At 32.1% G+C, this 12,147-nt stretch overlaps 1 protein-coding gene across 3 annotated transcripts in view; it reads left to right on the top strand.

The window, feature by feature from the left end:
* Positions 1-1,086: 1,086 nt before the first annotated feature.
* The window catches only part of LOC129231545 (uncharacterized), a 40,747-nt gene continuing 29,686 nt past the window's right edge, over positions 1,087-12,147 (top strand). The window contains exons 1-2 of one of the 3 annotated variants that reach the window (XM_054865892.1): positions 1,087-1,139; positions 4,416-4,746. In XM_054865892.1, the coding sequence (XP_054721867.1) occupies positions 4,469-4,746 (278 nt within the window). In that variant the 5' untranslated portion in view covers positions 1,087-1,139; positions 4,416-4,468. Of the gene's footprint in view, positions 1,140-1,288; positions 1,425-4,330; positions 4,747-12,147 lie in introns of those variants that run through there. The other 2 variants (XM_054865893.1, XM_054865891.1) reach the window with 2 other exon arrangements.

The raw sequence follows: 12,147 nt of genomic DNA, 5'->3' as shown, positions 1-12,147 counted from the left end.
ATTTCAGTGTGGAAGAAAGCAGACAGCGAAACAAGCGGGACGAGGGGAGGGGGGATCCAGGTGAAGACAGTCAATGAGATTAAATCATGTGCCGTGAGATCAAATAACATTTTTAAACTACCTCCTAAAAATTTCAGCGTTGTCTGCACCAGGACTCCCCCCCTCCCCGCCTGTTTCTTTTCATAGTGAAATTAATTCTCTCAAGGTCATACATATTTTTTTTTATCACAATCTTACAATTATGCTTCTTCCGATTGCTATATATGTCTCAGGGGTGAGGGGGGTCATAACGTATATGTAGTCTGTACCATCAACAATTTCTAGGGGGGGGGGGGGTAAAAAGGTTTCTGATCTCATTTTGTTAAATCCCATATAACTGTAAAAAAATTCCATCTAAATTGGAGGGGGGAGGGGTCAAAGTTTTTTGTTTAAATTTATTCATTTTGAATTTAAATTATTTTTTAAAAAACTAATTGGATTTTTTATTTATTTAGCATGTGTGTCTGTGTATTTCATTTGCGTAACACAGAACTTTTCAAATAAAATAATAATAATAATTTCAAATAAATAAACATAAAATTATTTTTAAAAAATAAATTTGTTTAAAAAAAGAAAGCTAAAAATACAAAAGGATAAAAGGTCGAGAATGTATATTTTGGGGGAGGAGGGGATTTGCGTTATTGGACTTGGAGGGGGGGGACACCCCTGGATTTCATACGTTAAAAAAAAATGAAATACTTTCAGAAAGTTAGGTTTTAGCATCCAATGAAACAAACAAAAAAAAAATCATATTAAAAGTATAAAAATACATTTGGCAAAAACAAAATGCCATCTGATAAATGCACCGAGAAGAGTAAAAGAAGTTTTTAACGAAAATTTACGAAAAACAAGGACATTCTTTGTTTGAAATTATTACTTTAATTCTCTGATCGGAACTTATCTCATTTTCGAGGCTTGTTAAGCGCCATCTAGGAGCGAAATTCCCTGCCGATGTGAAAATAACGATTCTCGTAGGCCACGATAGAACAAATTTTAATCCCGAGATGGCGCCACGATACAAGACAAAACAATTAACGAAGGGAAACCGTGCAATTAGCACTAAGTTACGGTTACGGAAGACTTGTTATGTGAAGGAGTTGGTAAGATTTTTTCCATATTGTTGCTTATTGTTCCTTAAAATGTGTATAATAGCATTCTTTTGCTACTCCCGAAAATTTAAATTAAAGATCACTGAAATTACTATTGTTTTAAACTTGAAACATTAGTGCTCAAGTTATTTTCCGTTCACTATTAATGTATTTGTTTACACAACACACAAGCTTCCTGATTTGCTTTATTATGTACTATTTTTCATTTTTGAAATCACAATTTGAGTAAATTCTTTGAGAATGCTGGATACTGGAAAAGGAACAATTTTGAATCATGTTTGTTGTGCGTATAACGAAAAAAAACTGATAAAAGAGATGTAGGAGTTATTAAATAACTCCTATATTCCTATTATCAAATCCTATTTGTTTTGAGTTAGTTACAGATAATTAAGTGCTACTGAAGGCTTTAAGGAGAACAAACTTTATTTATACTCTGTTTCAGAAATTGTAGTTCTGGCACAATAGAAAAAATATGTTGCCATTTATTTCCTGTGTGAACAAATAAAATTCTTGCTTTTGCTTTGAGGTTTTTGCTGTAATTGGGAGATTAAATTTTTTTCTCCCTTTTGGTTTTTCCCCCGAAATTTGCTAATTTTTTGTTCTGCCAGCAAAAGATTATCATAGATTTCAGTACTAAATATTTTTACTATTCACTTAACTCGTAAAGCAGGGGAGGTGAAAAAATGGGACGTAACAGAGGACATGAGGTCTCAGAGACCTCTCTATTTACAAGTTTTTAAAAAATCGTCTAATTCGATACATTCCTGTTATTTCCCGTAGATGATCTTTGAACTTTTGTTAACAGAAGAAAAATATATATTTTTGAAATTTGAATTAAAATTTACCTTTTCCGAGGAAATTTTGCTAGAGTCTTAACATTTTTTGAGAAAAATCATATGTTGCAATAAAAAATTTTATACTCATAATAAAAATGAATCTGTTATTTATCAAAGATTTCATTTTAGTTGTTAAATTATACAAAATATTTTAATACCAGAAAATTGATTTTATCACATTACGAGAAAATTTTAGCAGCGCCTTAACTAATAGTATATCATGACGTATGTAATGAAATAATTCAGTTTCATTGTCCTTAGAACATTCATTGAGTATCTTTTGCAAACATTTCAAGCAGCTCTTAACCTCCAGAATAATTTGCATTTCTTCCGCATAATGTGGATAAGATAAATAAGTCCATCTCGGCGGTCCTAACGTTAAGAGCAGGGGTCTGTCCAGGATTTTTTACAAGGTCCGTTTTTTGTGAAAAATCAATTAATTTTGTGGAAAATCAAATTTTTCAAAAAAAAAAAAAAGCAAAAACAAAAGAAAAATTCTGTTAAAACGAAATTTTAGAATTTAGAGATAGAGAGGTGGCACAAACTGCGTCATTTAAACTTAGTGGCGTAGCATAGGGGGGGGGCACTCGCCCCGGGGCGGCACTTTGCTAGGGGTGGTAAATTCTGTAGCACTACATTATCATCGAAAAGGCTTTTTTTTTAAAAATTAAGACGGCGCTTTGCTAGGGATGTATCACTAAATCAACATCAAAATGTTTTTTTTTTACTCTTCAGTTCTAACTTGTCTCAGGAAATTTTTCTCGTTGAGGCACGAGAACGAAATACTGGATACTGACATGCATGCGGACAATTATCACTGGCGCTGACATAGGAAGACGAGAAGAGAGAGGGCAATCTCGTTGGAGCGCAGGGTTGGCAAAAATCCGGGTTTTTTTAAAAAAAAGCCCATGGACCCAGGGTTTTTCGGGTTTTTTAAATAAAACCCAAGTAAAGCTGGGTTTTTTGAAAAGAAATGTGGATTTTTTTTGTTTTTTTTTAGGAAAAATGTAGGGTGCTTGTAGCATATTGTAGCGTAAGTTTCAGATTGTTTAGTTTCCATGATTACCAACAGTTAGGGCAAAGTTACTTCTTGAGTGATAAAATCTATTGTTCGTTTTTAATTACTACATTTTTTTTTTTTGCGTTTTACTTTATTGTATTTCATTTTGTCGTGCAAAACTACTGTAGAACCTCAAGTAGTATAAATCCCTTTTTACTGAATTCCAGCTTAATCAAGACATTTCTTTCAATTTTATGTTGCCTGTTTTTCTATTTCTGTGTACAGAGTAAGAAATATTAAACGTTTTCGTAAGATAATGAAAATATTCTGTTTTCTGTTCGACCGTTTGTTTTACTTCTTACGCTATGAAAAGGAAATACTGTCTCCTCGAAAAATTTATCACTCAAATTTCAAGATAAATTTATGTTTTAATTGATCCTAAATGAGTTTTGATTGTTTTTTTTTCCTTGATGTCTGCACCAGGGGCGGATCCAGAATTTTTTTTGAAAGGGGGTTCAAGTTTCAATGGTCAACGTGTTATACCATATAAAAAATCAGTTAAACAGGGGTGCCAATCCCGCCAAGGGTTATGGCATACCCCCTCATAGGTTACACCCCCCCCCCCCACCAAAAATTTAGATCAAAACTCTTTCAAATTATCCCCTGACCCTAAATTTTTCAATGGCGTAACCTATGCCGCCATGGATCATATTTCTCCAAATTTTCACTAAAATTTATATTTCTTTGGCAGACAGGCTGGTTACGTTACCGTATTAAAAAGTTGGATACATTTACATAAATATTTTATAGCACACAAAACGTTGTGGTTTGAAGTGGAAGAGTGCTATGAAAAAACTTTAAGCTCATTAGAGGTGATTGTTCTTTTGAAAATGAACAAAAAACTTATAATAGCAGTAGCCCAGTAAACGAACAACAATAGAGGCCATTACTTTTTCTAAAGAACGACAAGTATGGATATCATGCATTGAGAGAAACCTTATTAATATTTTGTCAAATTTACTGTTTGCAGTATTTTTTTTTAAATGAAATAGTTAAATTTTTTTAACTGACTCTTAAGTCTATATTATCACACTGTATTGAACAAATAGTATGTTTTTTATCGCTTTTTAGGCTTCAATACCCATTTTACCCAACAGGCTACCCATTTTTACCTGCGTGGGGTAAAATGGGTATAAACATATAGTCATAAACACTCCTCTCAAAAATAAATTTGTATCAAATTATGTGTGAAAATCATTTAATTCTACTCTCAACATATGTAATGTATACATAAAACAAAAACAAAAAAAAAAAAAAATTAGAAACAAAACATTTTGACAAAAATATTTGAGTCAAAATCCAAAAGTAGGCTATTTTATACCCATTTTACCCCACCTGACTCTATTTTAAGGTTTTATTTTCTCATTTTAGATTGATATATCGTCCTTTAAAAGAAAATTGGTTTGCATTTGACATGCAATAATATGTCTAATACAGGCTGCCAAAGCAATCTTAATCTCCACTCTACTGTGGTTCGAAATCTTTTTGACCAGAAGAAAAATTCAAAACTGACAGATCCTAGTGATGATTCTGACCTGAGCGACTTGGGACGTACAGACTCCGATGAAGAATGGGGCGAAATAGAAGAGTGTCCCCAAGATGAATTTTTAAAATCAAAACCTGATGATTTGATTCTAAGTGAAGTGTTAGGTGTTGAAAGACATAATATTATGCATGTATTAGAACGACGTAATCCTGCACGGTAAGTATCTTCCACAGAGCTTAAAGTACATTTAATGTAAACTGTTTCATGTGTAATTTTTTTAAATAGCAACATTACAATCTATAAAAAATAATATTGTGAAGTTTTTCACTAGCACTTAATGATAGATTTGTTTACCTACATTTAGTATAGAATTTTCTCTCATTACTTGAGATATCCAAATTTGTAAAAAAAAAATTCTTACTACGTGACTTATTGAATTTTTAAAAAAGGTTGCTTTTGGGACATTTCACGGTATTTGTGACATAGAGGTGTCCGTAACAAAACTTGTTAAAAAGTTACAGTTTTTATATATATATTGAAAAAGCACATTCCAAAGCACATGAATGTCACATTGTTTTCTTCATTTACTTCATATTATCTACGTAATCGCAATCAAAACATCCGAAACACAACTTTTATCGTTACAGACTCTAAATTGAATTTTTCTTCAAGAGTGACTTGAACTGAATTTCAAGCCAAAACTGTTGCTTGGGACAAATAAAATAAAAGATTATCTCTAATACATATAATAATTTTAATCAAAAAGTGCATTCGTTAAAAAATTATAAGTTGTGGAAATGGTGACTGTAGAGTCCATAACAATAATTAGAAGAAAAGTTTTATTAAAATTTTTATTTATGCATTTTATATCACTAAATTGAATATTTTCTAATTTCACCTATGGTGTTACTATTCTAAAATAAGTTTCATGATTATAAAAATTTGGTATTTTTTATTAATTTTCTAAATTTGGTTACGGACTCGACAAAACGTTACGGACTCTGCATTTGGCAACTGTTTCAACACAGCTCTTTCTTTACCAAAATGCTTGAACAGCCTGCAAAGAAAAAAAAGAATAAAAGTAGCCCTTTAAAAGGAATTACAACTTAGTAGTCGACCCGTGCGGAACTCCGCACTGTGCTTCGAATCGTTTCATAAGACATTTCTCTCTTTAAAATTTTCAAAGAAAGAACATTATGAAGAAGAACCGAAAAAAGTAAGCGCAGAAGAGAACGCATGTAATTTAAAGACATCAGTAACAAAGCCTCGTTGAATACAACGTTGTGATAATTTGATCATCGCTCACCTTTTGGTCGTACATATTTTCAATGCAAACATAAATATCATTAAAAGTGTGGCTGAGTAGTGACTCGTGAAAAAACAATAATTGTGCATGTGAAAAAACAGGTTGTGGCAAATACAGTCCTGCCCATGTGAGCATCTGACGGGAAAAAAAGAAACATTAAAGAGATATTTATTGGCACGGATTTGAATTGGCGCCAGTCTAATTAACAACCCGACACCCCAACAAACCTAGTATGTGCGCCTTCCTTTTTAAAAGCTATTCATTGAAGGAATGCGTAGTAAAAAACAGCAAAAAAGCGTTTTGCCAAAAAAAAAATAAGATCATGCTTCCATGTTTTGTCATTAACCAGCATGATACGATTTAAAATTATTCGTAAAGCATGGAATTTGAATAAAGAATGACGAAGATCTCATGTAGCGATTAAAACAAACATTCTAGAGAAGTAATAAATTAGATTGAAAATAAGTGTTTTTATCTTTGAATATTGAACTATTTCACATAGAAGGTTGCTTTAACCGTTACGGCTTAAATGCCCGCACATGTTTCTCTTTTAATCGAACACTTAAAATTCAGAACCAAAACCAGTTGAATTGAGTCCGTTTTTTAAGTGTAATTTTTCGAACGTAGACAAAATGTTTTTTTTTTCAGCAGAAAGCAGAGGAGTAGAAAATGATTTCTTGCTAATGAAGTTGATAATAATTTTAATGCTTTATATCGTATTCGCGCGAATAAAAAATTAAAGGTTTACTGGGTGAAACTCGTAGTTTTAATTTGGCGTAGTATTTTTTCATTTTTACAAAAGGTCGAACATTGTTATTAGAAACATCTACATTTCAGCATACAATGAAAATGTTTTTCTGCGCAAAAAGAATTTCCTTTAGGTAATTCTAATACTTTTTTATGCTTACATTATGCTGAGTGGTCTGGATGTAGTCAAAGCTTTAAAAAAGGGAAAAACACCTTTCGATTAACAGTCAACTTATCCGAATGATAACTGCAGCCTGCATAAAGGAGTCAAAACACCAAGTAGCATTCCCACTGCATTTATTTTATTACGTGTGTATGTTATGTGTACATGTAATGCGTAATACTAATATAAATTTGACATTATGTCGGACAGGCCAAGCTTGCCCGAAGTTCAGATAGTTTATAGCCGAACGCTCTACCGAAAAAAACTTATCAGTTTAACCGAACAACTAAGTCTGGTGCTTTTAAGCTTTATTAAAATATGAACACACACACACACAGGCTTTTTTTTTTTTTTGCCGAAAGCGACGTAAAAAATCGGAAAACTGCATTAGAACTTTACTGAAAAAAAAAAATCATAAGAACTGCAGGCATCAAGGTTTTGAAACAGCAAGGGGTGTTTTCGAAAACTTGATTTTTCGACCGTAAGTCTATTTTTCGTCATTAGCCAGCCTGATAAGTTTTAAAATGAGAGGGGAATAATATATAAGATAAGATATTGAAGAAAAATGGTTTTATTTTTGAAAATTTTTACTATTTGTTACCGCAGGCTGCTTGAACCGTTATGACTTAGATGGCAGCACGTGTTCATCATTTAACAGCATGGTTAAAATACAAAATAAATTAAACTATGCTCTTTTTTAAGCGTAGCTTTTCGAATGTAGTAAAAATGTGATAAGCTATTTGTTTTTTTGCAAAAAGAAGAAAAAATATATATTTTACCCTTCAAATTGAGGTAGTAATTTTTTTATTTGTACAAAGAGTCAAAAACTCATTAGAAGAATATATATTTCAATATACGATTTAATATTTTTTTCAAAACAAAAAACAATTCTATTGTAGTCTGAAATCTTAAACCTGTTACTTATATTTTCGCTTACATTATGCTTTAATTTTCTTACCAGAGCCAAAGTTTAAAAAGAAAAACGTACAATTCCGAAGTAATTTATCACAAAGTCACTTCAAGTTTTCATATCAGCAAGGAGCGTTTCCTTCTTACTCATTCTATTCCTTCATAGTTGTTATTCACTTAATTAAGGGTTCATGTAATACGCGACATTTCTCTAATTTTTTGTTGCAGATTGTCCGGACGCGGGCCCGAACACGCATTCTCCTGGTTACGAAGAGAACGCTCTGCCGATCAAGCTATTCAGCTCTGTCGGTCATAGCGCAAATTAAAGTTATAAGTTTAACCGAAAACCTCATTCTGGTTCTTTAAAACAGGTTTTTCGGCTGAAAAAACCAATTTTTAGACCGTGGGTCTATTTTTCGTCAGTAGCCAGCACCATAAGCTTTAAAATAAGGCGTAAATCAAAGAAATCGATCAAGAATTGAGGAAAATCTGGCATAGAAACCAAAAACAGGCTACAGAAATAATATATAAGGATACTTAAAAAAAACTTTGATTTTCAGAAGATTTTTGACTGCACAAGTGAATAGGGGGAGTAGGACACATTGGTCTGGCTCTACTTTTCTTTTTTTTACCTCATCATAAAATTCAATTAGTGGTTTTATTTTCTACCGTGAGTTGCATTAAATATTTCTCATCATCCCAGACAATTTTCAATTCATTAACTTTTTTCACATTAATATTTTAACAGAACTTGAAGTGAACCAACCTGCCACAGTCCCGGGGCCCCGCATTATAAAAACAACTTCTGTTACAATTTTAATGATAAATACTAGTTGACCCATGCAGAATTTGGCACTATGCTTCGAATAGTTTCATAGGGCATTTCGCTCTTAAAAAATTTCAAAGAATGAAGAACATAATGAAGAAGAACCTAAAAAAGTAAATGGAAAAAAGTAAGAGCACAAGAGGAGGCATGTAATTTGAAGACATCAGTAACAAAACCTCGTTAAATACAATGTAGTGATAATTTGATCATCGCTCACCTTTTGGTTGTACGTATTTTCAATGCAAACATAAATATCATTAAAAGTGTGGCTGAGTGACCTCGTGAAAAAGCAGTAATTCTGCAAGTGGAAAAACAATTTGTGGCAAATACAATGCTGCCCATGTGAGCATCTGACGGAAAAAAAATAAACATTAAGGAGATATTTATTGGCACGGATTCGAACTGGCGCCATTCTGATTAAAAGGACGACACTCCAACAAACCTTGCAATTGTGCTTTCCTTTTCGAATGTTATTCATTAAAGGAATGCATAATTTATCATTAGCCTGCATGATACGATTTAAAATTATTTATAAAACATGGAATTTCATTAAAGAATGAGAAAGATCTCGCATAGTGATTGAAACAAACATTCTAGAGAGTAATAAACTAGATTGAAAATAAGTGTTTTTATTTTTGAATATTGAACAATTTCCCATAGCAGGCTGCTTTACCCGTTACGTCTTAAATGCCCACACATGTTTTTCTTTTAATCGAACCCTTAAAATTCAAAACCAAAACTAGTTGAACTGAGTCCATTTTTTAACTGTAATTTTTCGAACATAGACAAAATGTTTGGGTTTTTTTGTTTTTTTTTTCCAGCCGAAAGCAGAGGAGTAGAAAATGATTTCATACTAATGAAATTGATAATAATTTTAATGTTTTATACCGTATTCGAATAAATAATTAAAGGTTTACTGTGTGAAACTCGTAGTTTCAATTTTGCATAGTATTTTTTCATTTGTACAAAAGGTCAAACACTGCTATTAGAAAAACCTGCATTTCAGCATACAATGAAAATGTTTTTCTGCACAAAAAGGATTCCCTTGAGGTGAATGTAATACTTTTTTTAAGCTTACATTATGCTTAGTGGTTTGGACGGAGTCAAAGTTTAAAAAAAAAAGGACGAACACCTTTCGATTAACAGTCAGCTTATCTGAATGATAACTAGTATAGTGTAAAAATGCTATTATATGTCGGACAGCCCGAGCTTGCCCGAAGTTCAGATAGTTTGTAGCCGAACGCTCTACCGAAAGAAACGTTGACAGAACAACTGAGTTCAGTGCTTTTAAGTTTTATAAAAAAAAAAAAAAAGGGTTAATTTTAATTTTTTTTCTTGCCGAAAGCGACGCAAAAAACTGGAAAATTGTATTAGAACTTTGCTTTTAAAAAAAATCTGCATAAAAACTACAGGCTGCATTAAGGTTTTACAACAGCAAGAAGCATTTCCGAAAACTTGTTTTTTAGACTGTAAGTCTATTTTTCGTCATTAGCCGGCCTGATAAGTTTTAAAATGAGAGGGGAATTTCTTCAAGCAATAAGAAAGATCTCACATTCTGACGGTAAAATAATCCACAGAAATAAGATAAGATACTGAAGAGAAGTGTTTTAATTTTTTAAAACAAGTTATACAATTTTTTATCGCTGGTTGTTTGAACCGTTATGGCTTAGATGGCAGCACGTGTTCATCATTTAACAGCACGGTTAAAATACAAAATAATTTGAACTAAGTTCTTTCTTAAGCGTAGCTTTTCAAATGTAGTAAAATTGTGATAGGCTATTTGTTTTTTGCAAAAAGAAGAAAAAAAAAATATATATTTTACCCTTCAAATTGAGGTAGAAATTTTTTTTTGTACAAAGAGTCAAAAACTCATTAGAAGAATCTATATTTCAATATATGATTTATTATTTTTTTCTGAACAAAAAGCAATTCCATTGTAGTCTGAAATCTTAAACCTGATACTTATATTTTTGCTTACATTATGCTTTAATTTTCTTACTGGAGACAAAGCTTTAAAAAAAAAAAAAAAAAGACAAGCCTTACATTTAAGAATCAATTTAGCTCCACGTTGCATCAAGTTTTCATAACAGCAAGGAGAGTTTCCATCTCATTTATTCTATTCCCTCATATTTATTATTCATTTTTTTTAAGTGTTCATGTAATGCACGATAGTTCTCTAATTTTTTGATGCAGATTGTCCGGACATGGGCTCCAACATTCATTTTCCTGGTTGCCAGTGGAACGCTCTGCCGATCAAGCTATTCAGCTCTGTCAGTCTCAGTGCAATTTAAAGTTATAAATTTAACCGAAAACCTCATTCTGGTTCTTTATAAAACAGGTTTTTTTGACAGAAAAAACAATTTTTAGACTGTGGGTCTATTTTTCATCATTAGCCTGCACAATAAGCTTTAAAATATGGTGTAAATCAAAAAAATCGATCAAGAATTGAGGAAGATCTCGCGTAGAAACAAAAAACAGGCTACAGAAATAATATATAAGGATTATCCAACATTTGTACCAAACAAATGTTGTTTTGTGATTAGAATCAAAACCAAAGTTTAAAGATCAATATAATTAAAATTGGTGAACATCTACTGTTACAATTTTTCAAGAATCAGCACAATTTGTGTTTTGAGCAACTTCACTATTGCTAATACTAGTGTATTGCTTTTTTAATTGTCCTAAAAGTTTTTGTGGGTTTTCTAAAAGTGAAGCAACATACCCTAGGTTCTTGGTCTAAAAAAAGTTGTATCTTCATGAAATTCTTCATGAAAACCATTTAAAAAAAATAAAAGTTGCTTAGTTATGAAAGTTAATCAATCAAAAATAGCTCTGCCAAATTAAGTTTCTGAAATTTGTTCAAAATAACTGTACTATATGATTTCTTTATAGGAGTTGTAGAACCCCCCCCCCCCAGGTGGGCACCCCTCACATATATGATGAAGAAATAGTCATAACAGTCGTTTCTATTATTGAAACTATTGAACAATGAGGTAGTATTGCTGTTGTTTAGACTCTATAAACAATAATATATCTTAATATATAAAAATCTTCTGTGCGGACGTTAGTCACCATAAGGCTTTTAAACGGCTGGACCGATTTTGATCAAATTTTTTGTGTATTATTAAGTTGTGGCAAGCATCGTTTCGAAGCGCGATGGATCGAATCAGAAATGTTTTTGTTAATTAATTAATTAATTAAAACATTGGATGCTTATATCTCCCAAATGATTAATATTTATTTTAACCTATTGTTAAGCGAGAACTGAAATAAGTATTTAACCCATTGCCAAAGGACAATAAGAAAGCCAGCTCTGCTTTTTGTAAGGAAATTTCCTACTGTGAGATGTCAATAATTGAGAATAGATAAAACGTAGAGAGAGAGAGAGCGAGAGAGTGAAGCCTTCATTTCTTGAAAGCAATGCATTTAGGTCCAGTGATATATTTTAAAGTAAAGTACTGGAAGAAATCGGGGTTCTTTCACTAGGTTCATGCAAAACGCGTATTTTTCGTCGTAGTTAAAGTGACCGGATTGGTTCTTTAGGTTTTCCTAACCAAATGATCGGATAGTACCGCACAGGAGTGGCTTTCACCAGGGGCGCAGCAGCCAGGAGGGCGGCATTTTGACTGATTAAAAACAAAAAAACATTATAAGGATTTTTTTTTG

This window comes from Uloborus diversus, chromosome 10, assembly GCF_026930045.1.
Source record: "Uloborus diversus isolate 005 chromosome 10, Udiv.v.3.1, whole genome shotgun sequence".
Classification (NCBI taxonomy): Eukaryota; Metazoa; Arthropoda; class Arachnida; order Araneae; family Uloboridae; genus Uloborus; species Uloborus diversus.
The sequence above is the reverse complement of the archived record's forward strand: the minus strand, read 5'-3'. Positions and strand labels throughout refer to the sequence as shown.